This window comes from Lemur catta, chromosome 12 (genome assembly GCF_020740605.2).
Source record: "Lemur catta isolate mLemCat1 chromosome 12, mLemCat1.pri, whole genome shotgun sequence".
Lineage (NCBI taxonomy): Eukaryota > Metazoa > Chordata > Mammalia > Primates > Lemuridae > Lemur > Lemur catta.
The window spans coordinates 33,939,453-33,961,704 of record NC_059139.1 but is presented as its reverse complement, the minus strand read 5'-3'; the positions used below and the strand labels follow the sequence as shown (position 1 = coordinate 33,961,704).

At 37.2% G+C, this 22,252-nt stretch overlaps 1 protein-coding gene across 4 annotated transcripts in view; it reads left to right on the top strand.

Annotated features, from left to right (window-relative positions):
• The first annotated feature begins 3,125 nt into the window (after positions 1 to 3,125).
• SLC38A9 (solute carrier family 38 member 9) overlaps positions 3,126 to 22,252 on the top strand; it is a 57,470-nt gene continuing 38,343 nt past the window's right edge. For 2 of the 4 annotated variants that reach the window (XM_045565658.1, XM_045565662.1), the window contains exons 1-3: positions 3,126 to 3,293; positions 4,051 to 4,211; positions 11,151 to 11,297. In XM_045565658.1, the coding sequence (XP_045421614.1) occupies positions 11,185 to 11,297 (113 nt within the window). In that variant the 5' untranslated portion in view covers positions 3,126 to 3,293; positions 4,051 to 4,211; positions 11,151 to 11,184. Of the gene's footprint in view, positions 3,294 to 4,050; positions 4,212 to 11,150; positions 11,298 to 22,252 lie in introns of those variants that run through there. The other 2 variants (XM_045565659.1, XM_045565661.1) reach the window with 2 other exon arrangements.

Genomic DNA, 22,252 nt, shown 5'->3' with positions numbered 1-22,252 from the left:
CATGCCACTAAATACCACAGACATTTTGGTACAACTTCTGTTACTGGGCCCTGAAACTAGCCCTTGCTTTGCAGACCTAGAGACCTTTGCAGTGACTGACTCGAGATAACCCAAACATACAAAGCCTGACGTACACAACAGAAAGTCAGTTTATCAACAATGAAAAATAATGTTCAGTAGCTAGAATATTCACACTGGCATTTTCACCCTATAGGCAGACCTTTATAAGAAGCCGAATCTCCATTAGGATACTTGAATACATAACAAAATAGCATAATGGCGATAAGCTAAGACAGGCTGAAGAATAAATCCCCAAAAGAGCTAATAGGTCTGGAAATCTGGGCAGCTCATGCCTGACAATGCTTTTTCTGCTTTTCTTCACTTGACCAGCGTACCCTGCCTCAAAGCCTGTCCAATTTTGTATGCCTCTGCTCTGATCCTATATTAACACACAAAGTCATACAGCAATCGTATTTCCTCAATTTCCAAGTGTAGGTGGGGGAAGCAGGCTAGGAAACGCACTATACCTATAATCTACCTTTCAGTCATTACATATTTGTATATATTAGTAACATAAGGGAGGGTCTCTACCCAATGCCTTCTCTCACTGAAGGGAAATTTCCTTAGGGAGTTACACTATATCCAGAGTGCTTGGTGGGCACTGGGGGTGGAGGGCCCAGCCCAACAGTGTGGTGCCCAAGTGTCGCTGGCAGGCTCGTGGCACTCTGCAGGTTAGCCCCTCAGATGTGGCAGGAAATTGCCAGCTTCTTTGCCTGAACACTGTGGCCACTAGTGCCATTCCTTGAGCATATTCTAGGCCCAAAGAATTCAATGTCAGCATTGTTGGTTACACCACAATCCAGCCATGTTCCCAGACCAATCGGTTGGATCTCTAGTTCTGTTATTTCCATAAATGGCTGATTTGATCTTCATTTCTAATTTCATTCTCAGAGGATAAACTGCATGGCAGAGCTGGTGAGTGTCCTGTAGTCTCTCCTAGGAACCACCTACTTTACTGTTTAGTGACTTTTCTGAACCAATTCTGTAAAGTCTGCATTTTTTTTTGTTTGGTCCTCTTAGTTTAGTGGTCAGCTAGTGACTTAACAGAGATTTCTTTTATTAAATGCCTGGAACCAAAAAATAAAAAGATAAACAGCCAAAATACGAGAAAATACTCCCAGCCTTTGCCAATCAGCTGTGTCGGGGCACTCCTTCAATCCTTAGCCAGGTAGTCTACAACACTGCCTTAGCCTTTACTTTCTGCTTGCATGGAGACCGAAGGTCAGCCAGAGAGTTTAGGGTGTTCTTAGGTCTTTTCTGAACATGCATGCACACTTAGGGCATGCATATGGCCTTCTAGATTCCCCAGAATAAAAGGCTTTTCAAAGCCTCTATTCACTCAAGTATCTCTTTCCCCAGCCTCCTCTTTCCCAGGACTTTTGGTCTGTTTATACCTTGCCCCCCATGGCAGTGGCTAATGTTTGCCTTTTTATGTTTTTGACAAACACTGCCTGGGAAGCTGCCTCAGCCCTGGGAAAGCTCTGAGGTAGGTGAAACAAAGTTAAGCCCTTGAACTGAACCTTCAGGGAACCATCAGACAGGTCAAAATACACAACTACAATTTCTTGAGAATAAGGTCCACATTGTTCCATCTGGTGCCAGCAATCCACACCAGAAATGTGGGCTGCCATCTTTAAGGCTACTGCCAACCCAGACAGTGGGAGATGACCACAGAGCTCTCTTGCCAAAATTCAGCAGTTTTCTCCTCATTGAGTGTTCCTCTGGCGTTTTAAGTTTTTTATTAGTTCCAGAGTTTCCAAAACCGGTGATTCTGACAGTTTTGCCAGCTTATTTTTTACTTTTGTAAAGGGACAGTGTGTTTGAGTTCTCTATTGTGCCACTTTTGCTGACATCACTTCATACCATTTATTTTTGCGCTTTCTAGCCTTGCTAAAATTATGTTCTAAGCCCGGAATGCAGAGAAAGAAGAAAATTTTGCTCTTACTAAAGCGATCACAAAAACATATTATTGACTTGAAGGCGGGGCCAAAGAGCAATTGCAAGTTTTTGAACAAGGACACCATCAATAAAATAATTTTTATCTCCCTTAAATGTAACATTTACTAAGTCATTTGCCTTATATATGTAAAGCCCTCTATAATAAAAGTGATGTTTGAGAGCACAGGTTTTGAGATAAGACATTAGTTTGAATTACAGATCTGCTGCCACTTAATAGTTGTTTGGCCTTGTACAAGGCACTTAAATTTTCTAGGACTGTTTCCTTAACTGTAAAATAGGGAAAACACACACTTCTATAATTGTGGTAAAGACTTAAAGAGATATTACATGTAAAATTCTTGGCACTCATTGTTACTATCTGTTAAATTTGAGTTTTTAAATTCTAGTTCTTTATCCCATTACATTGTTTTTTCAGGTTGTTTGGTTTTTAAAAAAGAGCCACTGGCTTCCTATGCACGAAGAGCTTAGGGGTTGCCATATGGTTTTCGGGGGCTTACCTTGAGCTGACTTTCACAGCAAACACATTAATTTTACTTATATTGTATGTTTATTTGGGGTGGCTTTGGGAACAATTGGGGGGCGCTACAATCCTTCTAAAGCCCCTCTTTAGCCTACAGACGCATTTTTCAACACATAAAAAACAAATCCAAATGAGTAGACGAAAAATGAAGCATGCCAACCCAACAATTTTTTTTTTTCAAACCAGCCTCCCTTCGTGTCCAAAGGATCCAAGCACGTAACCAGAGTACAGAACACCAGCCTGGAAAGCCCGAGAGGAGGAGTCAGCCCTAGATGGAGAGGCCGCATCAGCGTTTTCTCACGTGGCCTCCGGGGCTGTAGGGACAGCAAGAGATCTCGACCTTCCTTCTAGATCCCCGGCCTCAAGCACTGAAAGGAGACTGGAATCAGACTGCAGTTCGGACCAGACTTGCCCACCTGCGGCGCCGGCAGCCTAGCCTCCCGAAGCCGAGAGGGCTGGGCTCTGCCGGGAGGAGCGTGCCGGCAGCCGCAGAGGCCTCTGGGAGTTGTAGTTCGCAGCGGCGGGAGGCTTGACAGCGACCGCCGGCTTGGCGCGCTCAGAACTCTATTCCCCGCCGGCCCCCGCGGCCGAGGCCATTGCCGCTTCCTGTTTGGTGGACAAGGAACCCGGCGGTCACAAATTGCAAGGATTTGGGAAGGGGTCTTTGTCTTCCTGCCCGGTTTTCCGAGATTGAGTGCTTGGCTTGGCCGGGTAGAGCACGTTCCCACGTCTAGCAAACTCACCCCTCGGGAAGGTAGGAAGGGTACCGAAGGGAGGCGGCAGGAAGGGTTGAGCAAGCGGTGAAGCCAGCTGTCACCTGCGATAGTGCTTTGGTGCAGCGCGTCGCAACAGTGGCTTCTCAGGGGAGCGGTAAGGCCAAAGCCGGGGGCTGCAGAGGCTGCTCCGGAGGGGTGGTGTGAGCTCCTCTCAGGGCTCGAGACAAGAAAGTCAGTCCCACAGGGGCTGAGGGACGCCTAGGGGCTGTGGGCATCCGTGTCTGCCGGCGCCTTAGCGAAAAGGCAGGGTTAGGGTAGAATGAATACCCTGAATCCCAGGAGGGAGCAGGGGAGTTGGGGGAATTGCAGGAATGGGAGCGCCTTTCTCTATCCCAAATAGAGAAAGAGCTGGAGAGAGGAGATGAGGGAGGAAGCCCCTTTCAACTAGGACCACAGATGGGGTGAGGGCTATGACTGGTAAGCCCTCGCCAAGCTTTTCACACGACTCAGTTATGAGAGTAAGTGTCTTGATGGTGGGTGGCTTGACATTTTATCTGTCTTAGAATAGTTGAGCTGGAAGGGGAGTTTGAGAGCAGCTGCATTCTCCTCACTTCCTACAGGTAAGGAAACTGAGGTCCACTGAGTTGGAGAAACCCACTCAACACCAGACAACAATTTAGTGAGGAACTTGATTAAAACCTAAGTGTTATGACTCCTAGAGAATGCCTTATCCATTGCTGACATAAGTAGATCAGCAAACTCTAACTTGTAGCCCCATCTTTTTTTCTTTTTAAGGCCTTCAGACGTGACAAAGATTTGGCATATGCAGGATGACAGGCAGCCTCTAAAGGAAAAGTTTTTTTAAGTTTTCAATAGGTCAAAATAACCCTTGTTCTAACTTGAAGAAAAATCACTCTGCCTCATAAACAACTACAAACTTCGTATTAGCGTAAAAGGTTAGTAGCAAAGATGTCACCTGTAGTTTCTTTTGCCTCTAAAAAAATAAAATTTACCTTTCCTTCCCCAATTTATGTCCACTAGAGCTCTGGGAATAGTTAGCCTTAGATTTCTTTTCACAAAATAAATACTACATATTTCAGTTATATACATTAATATGTGTTAATTGTGATTTTGTAATATCCTAAATATTTACAATAAAGAGTGAACTCAGCATGGGAGGATGGAATACCAACCTGAATTATAAATTAAAATAATTATAATATTTTTTCAAAAGGATATTTGGGCATAAAAATTTAAAAAAAAATCATTAAGAGGTTAAAAATTTCTACCATGCCTGCATTTTATAACACACTTATATTTCAGTCCTTTGCTAGAGTTCTTTCTTTCTTATTGCCTAAATGTAACTTGAGAGCATTTAGTGTTCCTGGTGTAGAAAAAAAGGTTCTTTGGTACTATAATATTGCTTTGCTAATTTATTAAACCACATTGTCCTCCAGCACTGTCAAATTTAATGCCTTTTGAAGCATTTATTGATCAGGTTGGAAGCATGTTCCAACTGTCACATCAGAATTGGGGCATTATAGCTCCAATTGGCTGACCAGTAAATGATTCATAAGGAAAGGATTTAGATAAGTTTGTTATCTAAATATCTTTTAATATCTATAACAGTTAGAGACTTATATAGAAGAAAACACATATACGTAGCATAACTGCCTCCACCAGGGTGCCTTTTTTATGGTGTGGTTCCATTTGCTTTTATATTGACATACTACAGAAGTGGATAAACTATGACCACATTTGACCTGCTGATGAATATATTTCCTTTTTATAAAGTTTTATTAGAACACAGCCATGTGCACGCATTTATATATTGCTTTTCATGCTTAAAGGTAGAACTAAATAGTTGCAGGTAACATATAGCTTGAAAAAGCCTATATTACTGTCTGGCCCTTTACAGAAAAAAATATGTCAACCACTAGCCTAGTAAACTGAATATAAATATAGTATCTGAAACTCTATAACATATGCAGAGATTGGGTAATACTAATTTTTAGCCTCTGAGAAAGAGCATATAAATGCTTGTGTGTGGGTCCACAGTCACATTTGTTTATGCACAAACCAGCGTATTCTATTGCAGATTGATGCTAGCATCTTGGCATAGATACTATGGATTTGCTTTTGCAAAGAATTGTGAAAGGAAGTTTCTGACCTTAGTATGAAAAGGGCTGATATTCTTTGAGATATACTACCTTTTTAAAATAATGTCATTCTAGCTTTCTTTGGTTGCTCTCTATGTCCTTTTCATGGAAAGAAGTGCACTAACATTTTTAATGGAACTTGGAAGTACCATGCAAGTCAGTTAAGCTTGTGATTCCCTACTGGGACCTGTCTCAGTCTGTTCATGCTGCTATAACAAAATACCTGAGACTGGGTAATGTATAAACAACAGAAATGTATTTCTTACAGTTTTGGAATTGGGAAGTCCAAGATCAAGACATCAGCAGATTTGGTGTGTTTGGTGAGGGCCTGGTTTCTGCTTACAAGATGGTTCCTTGTTGCTATGTCCTCACATGGTAGAAGGGACAGAAAGACAAAAAGTGCCTGGTTAGTTCCTTTCAATGCTTTTATAAGGTTGCTAATCCCATTCATGAGGGCTCTGCCCTCATGAATTAATTATCTCTAAAAGACCCTATCTGTAAATACTATAACACTGATGATTAAGTTTCAACATATGAATTTTTTTTTTGAGACAGGATCTCACTCTGTTGCCCATGCTACAGTGCAATGGCATCATCATAGCTCACTGCTACCTCAAACAGCTGGGTTCAGGTGATCCTCCCGCCTCAGCCTCCCAAATAGCGGGGACAACAGGCATGGGCCACCATGATTGGGTAATTTTTCTATATTTTGTAGAGACGAAGTCTCACTATGTTGCTCAGGCTGTCAACATATGAATTTTAGAGTGGACATAAATAGTCAAATCATAGCAGGACTCCATACTAAAATCTTAAAGTAAACCATTAGGGACTTGTTATTAAATGACTTAGGTTTGACCTAGTAGTCTTGCATCTGGGACTTTTTTTTAAACTCAGAGATCGAGTGAGATACTTAGAAGTGAATATGTCTGTTTATGTCATCTTGTATATTTAGCTCCCATGGAATTGTATCAATGTTACATCTGTGACAAGTTAATGCTGTAGGAGTATTTAGCATTTTAATCATTGATAGACTATTCTGTGTTATCATCTTTGTAATATTAGCTATGGAACTCTACCTCTGAACCTAATTCATCAAACCTCAGAATATCCTTACAGCTCTACTCATGAAAGACATTAAAAAAGGTATTAAGTTTCTTTTGAAACATTCATGGAGAATTTGAAGATCAGGCCAATTAGAGATAACTAAAAATTACCAGTTTCCTTACAGTTCTTCATATTTACTTGAATATTGTTAAATCTTTGATTAAAAGGCACCAGGGAGTTTGGGCTCCTCATTTATGATTTGTTATTTTAAATCACTGTGATATCATCAGTTTTCTGCTTGTTTGGAATAAATAGCTAATTTTACTATGCCACAAAATTTCAGATTTGCTCAGAACAAACATATATGACTGGCCGGGCGCAGTGGCTCACGCCTGTAATCCTAGCACTCTGGGAGGCCAAGGCGGGTGGATAGCTGAAGGTCAGGAGTTCAAGACCAGCCTGAGCAAGAGCAAGACCTCATCTCTACTAAAAAAAAAAAATAGAAAGAAATTAGCTGGACAACTAAAAGTATATAGAAAAAATTAGCTGGGCATGGTGGTGCATGCCTGTAGTCCCAGCTACTCGGGAGGCTGAGGCAGGAGGATTGCTTGAGCCCAGGAGTTTGAAGTTGCTGTGAGCTAGGCTGACGCCACGGCACTCTAGCGTGGGCAAAAGAGTGAGACTCTGTCTCAAAAAAAAAAAAAAAACAAAAAATACATATACGACTAAACTGGAAACTTTATTTTAATTCCTGAACAACCTTCACGTTTTTCCCTAACCTTGATTATCACTTTTTGGTAAGAATGACTGAAATCCAAGGATCTATATAGATTTCTCCTCATTTCTGGTTTCCTCACATTCGATCTTTAGTTAAAGTATTAATCTCCAGAAGTTGAAAGGATCCTCTTTCCCTAAACCACATTCTCAGTTTAATTTAGGAACCAATACTGCAGGGTGTAATGGTTTACAAAGTAAATCAAGAAGTGTAGCCATGTATTTTTGTCATAATTTAAGCATCTTTAAGTATCTTTTTGACACTCTGATTGGCTATTGTCCTTTCACCTGTTTCACTGCCACTGGAAGGGTTGTTGCTGGCTAAGGAAATATCTAGCCTTGAGATAAAAACATTTGCAACAACGGAAACAAATTCATCTAAACTAGTTTGCTTCAAGAAAAACAAATTCATTATGTTTAACTCTGGATATCTAGGCATGCATTTTCACTCATTCTAGTCCCAGCCATTGCCATTCTAAAATCTAGACAAAAGAGACCTGATTTTCAGATGCTTCTTTTGTCTTCCAAGTAGCCTAACTCCTTTAAAGCAGATATCAGAGTATAGTGGAAATACCATTTGGGATCTAGGTGACCTGGTTTCAATCCTAGATGTGGCTTTAGTAGCTAAGTGATTTAGGACAAGTTCTCTGAGCTTTAATTTCTTTCTTTCTTTCTTTTTCTTTTTCTTTGTTTTTTTTTTTTTTTTTTTTTTGGTATTATGAAGGAAATACTCATTTCCCAAATTCTAAGGATTAGTTAGAATTAATAATATTTAAAACATTAGGCCAGTAGTAGGCATTCAATAAATAAATGTTAGTTACATCTCCCACTACCATTCTATAATATTAATTTGTCTTTTTTTCCAAAATGACACCTAGTTTTCTTTAGCAATGAATTCCTTCCCTTTAGCACTATTTTTGACAATTCAGTAATTCTATGAAAGTCAACCTTTTTATTTTTCATACCTTGCTGAGTTTACTTGCTTTATACTAAAGGCATGTAGATAATGTCAGCTGATTTTTTCAGGCCACTAAGTTAAGCCAATATTTAATTTTTCTAGTTACTTTTAAAGAGCCAGATTCATAATTAAAGTGATAGCTGTGTTTATTGAGCACACACCGTGTGCCAGGCACATTATGTATATTGTCTCATTTAAATCTCAAACCCTGTAAGACTGGTATTTTTATTATCCCTCAAACTGATGAATCTTAGGGAATTTAAATAAGTTGCCCAAAGTCACATAGTAAACGGAAGAGCCAAGATTCAAATCCAGGCAGTCTTACATGTGGGTTACCAACCACCACACTCTGCTTGATAGAATTGGAATAGGCCATATCCCAAGTTACCCAGTGTGTATAATTCAAACAAATTAATGCTTTGGCAATTTTTTGAAGGTATTTTTATCAGTTGTTGGAGATTTAGGAATGATAAGGTTCTGCCCACTTATCAATATTAAAATTTTTCTCTAGCATTTCTTAAGAACTCTATAGATGGCTTTTCTTCCCCATAGTATAACCATAAATAACCATTGAGTTTACCCATGTGAAGGTCATTGGTAATCCAACAAGAATAGATTCTGTGTAGTGATAGGGAAGATAGCATGGGTTTAAGAAAAAAATGAGAGGATCTTATTTATCATGTGCTATTTTTCTCACCTATTTTATATTTTCTTTTTCTCCTTTTTTGCCTTATTTTAGTTCAGTTTTTTTAATCATTCTCTTCTTTCCCCTCTACTAGATTTAAAGTTGTATACTGTTTTCTATATATTATGTTACTAGCTACTTTAAAATTATGCCATCAATGTAAATTCCAAGACCTTCACCTGACTGTTTTTCTCTTTGGTCTGGAATTTAATTCTTTTTTTCCTAACCCTATAATGTTTATTAATTCTCTTAGTTTCATTAAACTTCTTGAATCTGCAGATTGGTATCTTTTATGAATTCTGGAAAATTATCAGCCATTATCTCTTCAAATATTATTAATACCTCTGTCGTCTTCTTTCTTTAGACCTTCTCATTCTATTCATGAGTCTTAACCACCTTCCACATTTTCTGTCTTTTTTTCTCTGCCACAATCTAAATAGTTTCTTCTGACTTACCTTCCAGTTCATTAGTTTTCTCTGCAACTTTTGAACTTATCCATAGAGTGTTAAAGTTTGGCTAGTGAATGTTTTTTCGTAAAAATTCACTCATCCTTTTTCAAACATTCTAAGTCAATTTTTGAAAATTTCCATGTTTTCTTTTATTTAAACATAAGAATCATTTTATATTTTTATTCCAACAATTCTTATAGTTGAAGTTCTTGTGGATCTATTTCTGCTGTTTCCTCTGGTTCTCACTCACAGTACTTTATTTCCTTACATGCTAGGTTATTTTCAACTTTGTACTGTTCGTTGTCCTTAAAAGATTATTAGCAGGACTTCTTTGAGGCCTGGTGTGGAGATGTGTCCTCATAGGAAGGATTTACATTTGCTTGTATCCATTACCTAGAAGTACTACCAAGCAGGTTAATTTTAAATTACATTCACAGCTTTAAGTGTTCCTTGACCGCCTTATAAATCCCCAAGGAGTGCAGTTTATGGTACCAAATTATAACAGTTCCCCCTCCACAGATACAGTCCCACACTCTGGCTGTGGTCAGAGTTAAGAAAATTTATCTGTAGTTCCTTTGTGAGGGAGTAAGGCACTTTTTTACTTCCTGTTAACACCTACTCTGATGGTAAAGTTATTTAGAGTTCCAGCTGTATTGTGATGGGGAAGTAGAAAGAGAGGATAATTTCTTATTATGATCATTTCTTACTTTGGATAAACACTGGGCTTTGTCTTCTATTTCCCTAATACTACAAAAGGCTTTGAAAACCTCAGCCCAGATTCTCCTGGTACAGCAACTACCCTCTAGGCAGCAGCAGTTTCCTTGAGTTGTTTACCTCCCTAGGTTCTTTAACTTCTACAATGGCCTGACTTTCCTCACTATTTTTGATGCTTTTCAAAAGATTTTTAAAATACTTTACCCAGTATTTTTAGTTGTTTTCTGTAGGAAAATGGGTCCAAATAGCCTGATCTGCTTTATTACTGGAAATGAATTGCCCCATTTATTTTTTAGTAAGCTGAAGTTTCAATGGAAAAGAACCCAAACTCTGTAAAATAATTTAAAGAGATTTATTCTGAGCTGAATTTGTGTCACCATAGCCCGAGAAGCCACACTCAAGAGGCCTTTAGGAAGTGATCTCCCCGTGGTTGGATTATTGTTTGGTTTTGTACATTTCAGGGAGACAGGAATTACATGTAAAGTCATAAATCAATACATGGAAGGTCTACATTGGTTTGGCCCAAAAAGGCAGGACATCCTGAAGGAGGGTCATTACAGGTTATAGATGGCTTTAAAGATTCTTTGATTTGTAATTGGTTAAGGAAATGAAGCTTTGTCTAGAGGCGTGGAATGTTTTAAATTAAAATAAAGAAATCTGTTAATCAGAGACAAGCCACCGGGAATGTACTGGACATATACCCAGACTCAAGTGATCTGTTAAGTAAGTTGATGACCTGCAGGTGTGGCTTAACCACACCTGCATAACCTTAGGCCTGTTGATGAATCACAAAGGATATCTCCAAGAAGGAAAGGGAGCATGACAAGGCATGTCTGACCTCCCTTCTAATGGCCAGGAACTCAGCTTTAGGGTATTTCTGGGGTCCCCTTGGTCAAGAGGGAGTCGATTTAGTCAGCAGGGGAATTTAAGATTTTATTCACAAAAGTAACTCCATTTTGAGTTAGTAAGTTTCTGGTAAATATTTCAGGCATGTACATCATTATATCTTTAACAAATTCCCATATTTTTCTAATTTCTTATGAATGCAAATGTATTACTTATAAATAGTAAAATATTTTAAAATTAAATTATTTATCTTCTGGTTTATATAGGACTAACTTCCTCAGTGCTTAGACTCTGAGGAAAATGGCAAATATGGATAGTGATTCTAAGCATCTTCTCATCTCTGAGGTAGATCATGAAGTAAATTCTGGACCTATGAATATCCAGTTTGATTCATCAGATCTAAGATCCAAAAGGTAAGTGTTTAAAGTAAAACACTTATTTCATAATTAGGATTTTTAATTATTATAATAGAATTAATTGTAACCAAACATGTATAGATTTGATTATAAAATACCAAATTTCTTACAGGATTTGTATGTATGTATATAAGGGGGAAGTAAATAGGAATACTATTTCCTCATTTATATATGAGAGAGAGAGAGATAGATTTTTTTACTAAACTCAACGTCTGTTGGGGGAGGAGCTGGGGTAAGTTTTACAAGTAAGATACATTATTAATGTAATTCATTTAACATATATGTATTGATTACCTGCTTTGTGCTAGGTGTTGGAGATACACAAGTAAAAGTAATAGATGATCTTTACCTTCATTGAACTTAAATTCCCACAGATAATTTAAGATAATTTGAGTTTAAATTCTATTTCATTGTATATTGGGAACACCCAAAAGAATCCACTGAAAAATTATAAATAGTAAGAGAATTCAGTAAAGTGGCTGCTCACAAAATAGGCAAAAATAAATGGCCTTCCAATGAGAAAATGTAATGGAAGAAAAGGTAAAATACATAGAAATAGTCTTAACAAGAATGTGTAAAATCTATATGAGAGAAATTTTAAAATGCTCCTAAAGGACATAAAATAAGATTTAGAGTATTTCATCAAGTCTGAGATGCTACTAATTATAAACTGCATTTTATAAAATATAACACTAAGCAAAATTGCCAATACCTCTGATACAAAATCTCTTAGGACTTAGAATTTTTGTTTTGTATTTACTGAAAGAACTCTTGGACTTATTTGATATTTTATCATATATTTCTTGTGCAATATAAAAACGAAAATACAAACACAGTATGTCAGTTAAGGTATTACTAACTTCTCACATTTAGAATCTGATTCTTCCGAATCGCTTTTTGGCTTGGAGTCTTCAAAACATGTGTTCTTCCCACACTGAATTGTCCTTTGTGCCATTAAGAACATTGATGATGTAGCGTTTCTTGAAAAGATTTTCTTCCAGATCACTGACCCTTTGTGTTGATGCTTGTACTTTCCTGATCTTGCCAGAAGGTGTCACAGAAGGCTTTTTTTTAACAGCATGGCTCATATGTCTTCCTCAGATGGTCTTTAAATGGTTTGTCTGAAATAACCAGGAATGGCAATTACCTGTCATGCCACCAGGCATAACTACTATCATATTGCCACCTGCTGACAGTGATAAAAATGTGTTCTAGATTATCAGATGCATCCTTATTTAGAAATGTTTAAGTGTGTATTAGTTTTTAAAATTTTATTTTAAATTTTTATTTATTTATTTTTTTGAGACAAGAGTCTCGCTCTGTCACCCCGGGGTAGAGTGCAGTGGTGTCATCATAGCTCACTGCAACCTCCAACTCCTGGGCTCAAGTGATCCTCCTGCCTTAGCCTCCCAAGTAGCTGGGTCTACAGGCCTGCGCCACCATGCTGGGCTAATTTTTTTTTATTTTTAGAGATGGCGGTCTCCCTTTTGCTCAGGCTGGTCTTGAACTCCTGATCTCAAGCCATCCTCCTGCCTCGGGGCTGTCCCCCCTTCCCCCCCCCCAGTGCTAGGATTACAGGCGTGAGCCATCATGCCCGGCCTAAATGTGAGAATCAGTAAAATATGATGTAATAAAAAGGTATATTCTGCTCTCAGTGGGAAGACTCTAAAATAAAGATGTCATACTCTTTACATTTTAATCCATAAATTAATATGATTTCCCCCCAAAATGTCAGCAGCCAATCGCAAAGTTTATATGGATCAGCAATTTCACTTGTAGGCATTAATTTACCATGTCAAATGATATACGTACCAGGCTGTTTAATACAGTATTTTTTATAATAGCGAAGATTGAAAACAATCAAAATGTCTTTTCTTATAAGAATGGATAAATTGTGGCCCATTACATTTATACAATGAAATATTTTTCATCTATTAAAAAGAAGGAGGTAGCTTTATTATATGTCAAAATGGAACAACTTTTCAACTATTTCGCTAAGTGAAAAATACAAGTACAGAGCAATATGAATAGTATACCACCATTTGGGTAAAAATAATACATTATATATAATACAATATGTATAAATGGAATCTGGGGCAATAAATAGAAACTATAAGAGTGGTTGCCTCCTCAGAGAGAAACTGAGTGCTTGAGGTGGGACGATGTGGCAGATAGATACCCAACAATTGTTCAACAACCCCACCTATTCCTTGTCAACAGAATCCTAATTTTGTAAAAGTCACAGTGGATCTTAATCCAGGAGATGAAGTAGGGTTGGCTTAAGATAATCTTGATAACCTGTTTCTGTTTTGCTAGATACTTAATTTTTTAGACTTTCTTACAGCTATAGGTGGCAATGTGAAATTTATCACAGGAGAAGTTTATCATTGTCATTTATATTGGCCATCAGAAAAGATAATGAAATGAATCTTTTGATTCTCACTTGTATATTCCAACATCAGCAAATATAAGTACTAATGAATGCTAACTGAATGCTCAGGGTTTCTGGAAACCTCTACATTCTATGACAAATAATTGACCACTGTGACAATAGAACATAGGTCATAAAAGTGTATTCCATTACAATAAGTTGGCAGGAGTTCAAACAGTTCTCTGAAAGTTTGTTTAACTGGGTAGATTAAATGGAAATATATTATCTGTAATGAAACTTGTCAAAATAAGAGGGAATCAACTCTACAATCATGGCATAACTACCTAGGTAAGCATGTTTTAAGAAAGGCAAATATAGGGACTTAGTGGTACTGAATGCTAATTTTATATTAAGAAAACAGAAACTATTTGATGAGAAAAAAGCATGAGTACCATAAAACATTGTTATTTCTGTTAAGAGATGGATTACTATAAAACTCATGTACACTGAGGGAAAAGTATCTTCCATTTAGAAGAACCAACTTAGACAACTGTTTCCAAAACTTCATTTTATAATCACCTGATGACTTTGGTGCTATCTCAGTACCACCTGTATAATATTATAATTTAATATTTCTTTAAAATCTACTTTTAAAAATTAGAGTTAATTTACCTACATCTTCACCTATTTGTGAAATGGTAGATTTGAAGTGTTGCTTATACTTTTTTCTAATATGCATTGCTAAATACCAACTAGTTAAAATATCATTCATCCTGTGCTATGTAGAATCATCTTACATTATCACCATACTTTGGGAAACTGTCTTTGGCTCTCAGTGTATAGAAAACACTGGATACTTTTGAGACTACGCATTCTCATTTTAGCTTGTGGTTTTCAATCTCCTCCACTAGGTGGCAATCAAAGTCATGTATTCGTTAAAATGTAAGCATTTTAGTGACTGCTTTGGACTAAAAGATAGCAAAATGCTGGATCTGCTTATCATTTTGGTAGAAGTGGGGTCTAATAAACTTAGTGGGAGGAAGGAGCTTGTCATTATAGGGGAAGAATACATGTCATAATCATTTGGATCATTTGGGGAGCTTTTCAAACTATGCAGGCCCACTTTTTGCTCTGTACACCTCCCCTTCCCCATCAATTTTTCACCTGGTTTGGGGTGAAGAGTGTGTGTGGAGGGACAGAAAGGTTTAGAAGTCTCCTGTGTTGATATATTTGATATATTCTGCTAGCAGTTACCGGTCTGAGAGATTATTTTCCTGCTTTTCCCAGACTTTCTGTTAACCAAAGATAGAGCCTAGTATTCAGGATTGTTTCATATTCTGCTGCTGCTCTGAGACTATGCCCTGGGGGAGTTGATCATCCCAGTTAGCCTACAACCAAATTGTGAAATGGTTAATTTTTTTTTTTTTGAGCTTCTCTTTTTTTTTTTTTCAATCTTCCTCTACCACTGTTTCCTCTTCCATTTTTCCCAGGTCCTAGGGCTTTCATATCCTTCTGTGTTTGCCCAGTGTTATCCAGGGCAGGAATTTACTCAGATTTAACCCCCTAGGCAGTACCTTATAAACCATACTTTTCTTCTGCCCCTTATTTACCAGTGCTTATCTGTCCTATTCCTGCCAGGGCTCGGTTGTTGGCTTGGTATTATAATGGAAAACAATCGGATGTGTCAGAGACCTAGTCTAATACCTTTCCATGGCTCTTTGCATTTTAGCATGAAGAATCCTGAAAATATAAAATCCTAACCTAAAAGTTTAAGATTTTTCTAATTGATAACATTTCAAGTGCTCTGATAAGCCAGTGGGGTAGAGGTGGATATTTAGAATAGGCAGCATTTCTAGTGTTCTTCACTAAACACACTAGGTATGCTATGGCACCTTATTTCTTATGTCTGTTCCTCTGTAAACTGGCCTCTCTGTTTTACTTGTCACTAATACTGTCACTGTAGAGCAGCCTAAATTGACTGTTTTTGGTGCTTGTGGTCCTAGGAGAGAGAGAGGAAGAAAGAAAAATATGTAGAAAAATAATTTGAAAGAATAAAAGGATTCGGATGGGACTGGAAATAAGGTCCCAGTCTAACAAAGTTTGTGTTTAGATTTAAGGCATCTCCAGCTTGATGGCCATTATTGTTCTCTTTAAGCACAAGAGAAGCCTGAAGAAAGTGGTAGCTTAGTTGGATTTGACTAGTGCTCGTTAGGGCCAAGTCAAAAGTATGTTTTTTTGAGAGGAAAGGGTATAACACATTGGGCTAGTGTCATTCTCTGCTCGATATTGTAACATATCCAAGTATATTTAGTCAAAAGGGTTTTAGTGAAACAGTGCAGTAGTACCGAAAAGCAATGAAACCAATGGCAAGTATATAACAAGAGATTTGAGACTTCTTTTAATAAACTTAAAGCCAAATATTATTGAATTAATGGAGGCACATGAAATGCAAGGATCTTATTAAAGTCCAGTAGCCCAATAATATGGAATTGATCTTGTAAAAAATCATATATTGAGATTTTATATCTTTAGCTTCCTGTTATTTTTTTAGTCCTATTCTGAAATTGTCCCCAAAAGTCTATTATACAACTTTTTTAGAGGCTCTTATATTGATATTTCTTATTCCAATCTATTCTTTATCCCCTTGCCACAAGATATGGTTTCCAAGGTCTTTCAAATATTAACAGATAAATGAATTCCTCAACATTTTAAATTAGGACATATGTGTTCCATAAAATAATATAGGGAATTATTTTTGTGTTGAACTTATAAAAAGGCCTGGCTCATTTGCAAGAACATCATACCTTCTTATTTTTTCTACTTCAATACTTTATAGTTTTCTTGACATGTTATCACTACTTCAATTACGGTTATTTTTCATTTATTGTATACATATCTGACCTGGTATTGTTTACTCTAACACTAGACTTTTTGTCTAATACTAGTTTTTATTTATGTCTACCAATATTTCTGCTTTTTTATTAACCTATACTTCATATGCAGAATTGCTTCTAATCTTGCCTTTCTTAAATCTTGGCTTATTCATTTCAGTAGAAGCAAGCATTGGTTTTCTTCGTTATGTCTTTGAGTATAGGCATGCTTAAGAATCTACACATTAAAATATGTATTATTTTATTATAAGCTACTATCATTTTATTTTTCTAAATTATGTCTATGTGTAGCTATATATTCTCTGTTTTATTAAGGCTAGTAAATGGAGTATTAAAACTAATTGCTTAAAAAGAGGCCATGGCCCTCATTCATGCATTGCTGGTGGAATTAAAACATGGTGCATCTAGTTTTGAGAACAGTTTGATGGTTCCTTAAAATGTTAAATAGAGTTACCATATGACCTAGCAATTCTACTCCTAGGTATCTATCCAAGAGAATTGGAAAACATATGTCTACACAAATAATTGTAAACAAATATTCATAACATTTAGAATGGCCAAAAGTGGAAACAACCCAAATATTTATCAACTGATGCATGGATTAACTGAGTGTGATATATATCCATACACTGGAGTATTATTTGACTATAAAAAAAGAGTGAAGTACTGATATACGCTATAATGTTATGAACCTTGAAAACATGCTGTGTGAAAGAAGCCATGTGAAAAAGGTCTCAAACTCCTGGCCTCAAGCAATCCTCCTGCCTCATCCTCGAAAGTAACTGGGGTTATAAGCACAAACTACTGAACCCAGCATTAATTATTTTAAATAATGCTGTGGTTAGCAGCTTTCTACGTCATTTTTATACCATATTTTGTCTCTTTCTAACAGAGTCTCAAAAATATACCTATTAGAATAAAGGATATAAACACAATTATCCCTCTTGATACATTCAGCCAAATTGCTTTCTAGAAAGGTTGTGCCAACTTCTGCCAGCAAAGCGTGAAAGTTCCTATTTCAACATACCCTTTCTAGCCCTGCTTATTTTCTTTTTTTCCTAAGATATCTCTTATATTTTGTTTGTAACATATTCCTATATGTAAAAGTTAGTTAGACAGGAGACAACTGGCAGGGCAGGTTTCATTTTGGACTCTTGCCTTTATAAATCTGTTCTGTTATTCTGGGATTGGTCTGCTGAATAACATGCTATGCAACAAACAATGAGTATTCGACATCTGGATTGAAAATACAGCCGTCATCACCTGAATGACCAGACCAGTTTGTGTAGGCCATTTGTTGCTAGTATCTTTCCAGTGGTAAAGCAGAAGTTCTCTCTAGTCCGTCTGCCTTTCTTGAGAGAGAGCCATGATGGTGATTTCTGAGGCTTGATGTGTGGTATCCCTTTCTTACATGTCTTAGTCTGTTATATGCTGCTGTAACACAATAACTGAGACTGGATAATTTATAAAGAACAGAAATTTATTTCTCATAGTTCTGGAGTTTGGGGGGGTCCAAGATCAAGGCACCAGGCATTTGGCCTGGTGAGGGCGGGGTAGCTGAAGAGCAAGCTAGCCAAATGCTATTTGAAGCCTTTTTTATGAAGGCATTAATCCCTTGACGAGGAACGAGCCCTCATGGCCTAATCCCCTCCTAAAGGCTCTGCCTCTTAATATTAATACCATCACATTGGCAGCACCTGCATTCTGCAGGATACCCATTCAAACCATCATATAAAGTTACGGGAGAGGAATAAGGGGCTCTCTTTCTTTGATCTGTTTAAAGAGTAGATGTGGGCTTTGGGTTTTTTTTTAAATTAAGATAATTAAGAAAGCAATTTTAGTATGCGTTTGAAGAATCACAGTATTAAAAATAAGATCTATCTCAATATATATATATATTTATTGACTTCTTTACCTTCTTTCATTGTCTGGTTTTTAAGGAAAGGAAATTTTAGTTAAAATGCTAGCCTGGCATTTTTCTTATTCCCCACTTTTTTTTCTCATGGGGAATTATTAGGTTATGAAACTGGAAATTTTATTTCTCTTCCAGAAATTCTTCTGGTAGACTTCTGTAAGAAGGAGAACAACAATTGGCGTGGTATTGCAGGCTGAAGCCTACCATTTATTTATAATGAAGACAAGCTCTTTATTTCAAAATATTAAATTGATAATACTCCTATTCAATTATTACACTTAAGTAAATTGAGACAATTTGTGATTTATTTTGGCATCCTCACCAAGTGGATAAAAGGAGAAGCTACTTGGGGAACCGTGCCCTCTGGGAAATTGTTCTCGCATTCCTAATCTTCCTTTATGGAATGTCACTCACTATGTCCTTTTTTTTTTTTTTTTTTTTGAGACAGAGTCTCACTTTGTTGCCCGGGCTAGAGTGAGTGCCGTGATGTCAGCCTAGCTCACAGCAACCTCAAACTCTTGGGCTTAAGCAATCCTACTGCCTCAGCCTCCCAAGTAGCTGGGACTACAGGCATGCGCCACCATGCCCGGCTAATTTTTTCTATATATATTTTAGTTGGCCAGCTAATTTGTTTCTATTTTTAGTAGAGACGGGGTCTTGCTCTTGCTCAGGCTGGTCTCGAACTCCTGACCTTGAGCGATCCACCCGCCTCAGCCTCCCAGAGTGCTAGCTAGGATTACAGGCGTGAGCCACCGCGCCCGGCCACTATGTCCTTTTTGGAAGTGCTCTTTCTAGGTAAAAAGTGAGACGGAGTGGTGGTGATAGCGTGGCTGTTTACATCAACCTAGAGAAAAACTGAAGCATCTTAACTTGATTGAAATGTTCCTGGGTGTTTATGGAATTCTTTAAGTCTCATTCTAGTGCTGATACTAAACCCCCCCCAAACTTTGCATTTCTGTTACTGATCATTTTGTAGACATAAAAGATTATTTGTCTCAGGACAGAATTAAAGCATAATTTATGGATTTTTTTTAAAAAACCAAAATCTGAAAGCGTGAATTCCATTGGAAAGAATTTTGAAATTCATTCCTAGCAGAATCTGTATTTAATTAAGATATATATAAAAAAAAGATATATAGAAATTTTTAAATGATAAGAAGGATGTAATCAGTCTTGATAAAATTAACTTTAAGGTTTATTTATTAACAGTATAGTAAAATTTGTTTTTATACTTAATAACAGTTCAATATGCTTTATTATTTTTAAAATCTTATAACACCTTGTAACACAGTAGTTTAAACTTATTCAAAGTTCATTTCATTCTCATCCAACAATGTGTAATGTTTTGTTGAAATTGCTTAGTGAATTTTCATCCTTCATGGTATCACTTAATTCTTACATTTAGTGATTGCATTGCTAGTTTGTATAGTCTCACGTTTCATGCTGTTTTTAAAGTTCAAAATACTAATGTTTTGTTGGTTTAATATTGTTGATGTAGAAACAACCAGTAGCTTTGTTCACCTGTCTTAGTTTTCTCTCTAGTCTATCCCCTCACCTCTCCTCTCCTCTTTTCCATTTTTCTGCCTTCTCCTTCATTCCTGACACCCTCCCAGCATTACTTTATCACTCAGTTCCAGCAATCACCCCCCAGTGTACGTGTGTGCACGTGTGTGCACACACACACATACATACACAGAAGAAAAAAACCAGTAATGATTTAAAGAGAGCCCTCAGAAGGTGGTAAATCTCTCTGCTGGGAAAAGGGGCGGAGTTGATAGAACTGATACAGGAAAGTGGACCCCAAAACTGGGGTCCAGCCTGAAGGCCAAGTAGGTTTTGGGCTTCATGCAGGAAATAATCCAAGAGCAAGCCCACAGAGCAAAAGCAAGTTAAATGAGGGAAGAAAAGAAAAAAGAAACGTGGCTACCCCATAGACAGAGCATTGGCTGTCTCTCAAAGCAGTGGCTATCTCTCGCAGAGCAACAGAGAGTAGCACTTTGTGAATTTCCAGGATCTTATTTTATACCTTCTATTTAATTTTATGTTAAGCAGAGGGAGAAGTATTCATAAGATTTCTGGGAGAGGTGTGGGAAATTCTCAGAACTGAGGGTTCTTCCTCTTTTTAAACCATATAGGGTGACTTCTGGAAGTTGCCATGGCATTTGTAAACTATCATGGGGCTGGCTGGGGGGAATTTTAACACTGACTGACAAAGTAGTTGCTTTTTAAAAAAACATGTTATACAAAGAAAATTCTGATAATGGATGTTCAGAAATGTTCAGCTACGTGTCATTATAGAAGAGGTCAGCAAATTTGGAATGGTTGTCTTAGCTGTAGAAGAAAAATAGATAACTCATTTAAATTTGACAGTTCTTTAAGGTACTTTGCTACAAGATAACCAACGAATTTCTGTATGGCACAAAAGATTTTTAGGGTCCCTCTCAATTCATTACTTCTTCTTCTTCTTCTTCTTTTTTTTTTTTTTTTTTTTTTTGAGAAAAACTTTCTCTGTTGCCTGGGCTAGAGTGCAGTGGCATCATCATAGCTCACTGCAACCTCAAATTCCTGGGCTCAAGCGATCCTCCTGCCTCAGCCTCCCGAGTAGCTGGGATTACAGGCGTGTGCTATGATGCCTGGCTAACTTTTCTATATTTAGTAGAGATGGGGTCTCATTCTTGCTCAGGCTGGTCTCAAACTCCTAAGCACAAGAAATCCTTCCACCTTGGCCTCCCAGCATGCTAGGATTACAGGTGGGAACATTTAAGATCTATGTTTAAAGCTTTTTATCATATGATATATCTCATGTACAGGAAAGTACATTGTGTATGAACAATTTAAGAAATAATTGTAAAGCCAGTACCCATCCAGCCACCACCAAGGTCAAGAAATAGCAGCACCCCAGAAATTCCCTATGTGTCCTTCAGCAAATGCATCCCCTTTTCTCTCTAGAGGTGACCACTAGACTTATATTATAGTTTTATTGTCTGTATATTCCTAAATACTGGATTCAGTTTTACCTGGTTTTGTAACTCATGTTGGGTATAAACCTTCTTAAGAGTCATAGAATTGTTATTAAACTTCAGAGAAGCATATATAACTGGTCAGTAGAAGGGTGGAGACAGATTTATAAGCCAAAAATTTTTAAGGAATTTAAGGAGTGGAACCTTCAAAATGTGTTAGGTAGTAATAAGGTTTCTCTGTTTGTAAGAAGTATATTAAATGAAAATATGAGGGTCAACTCACATTTTAAAATATTTTATAAATTTTTCTAAATATTAAAAGCATTTTTTTCTGTGGCATGACCATAAATATTTATAAGGTAAGACAAATATAACTTCTTTATTTTTAGTGTGGTACAGTTGAACTACATTTCAAATGAAAAGTAACATTGGTAGGGAGCACCCGTGTGAAACTGTTCAAAAGAAGAAAGCCCAAGTTTCAAGTCTTTTTCTGAATATTGTTCTTTGTATAGTATTGTTTCATTTTAAAAGCATTTTCAGAGCCAACTGAAGTTCAATTTAGAAATATAATTTATATTTTTACTCTCTCAAATGAAGCTTTAAGCATATGTTTCTAATAATTCGGTTAAAATATGCTGAGTTATATATTTATAGAGAGAATCTGTTTTGAAAAGATTCCAAAATATTTGTTTGAACAGGCACTCAGCATCTCGATGAAAACTGCTGGAAAAGAAAAACTTTCAGAGTCGTTCTGCCCTCAGAGTAGTCAAGCCAACTAAACTGGTACAGTTAACACTTCTGTAAGAAGCCAGGAG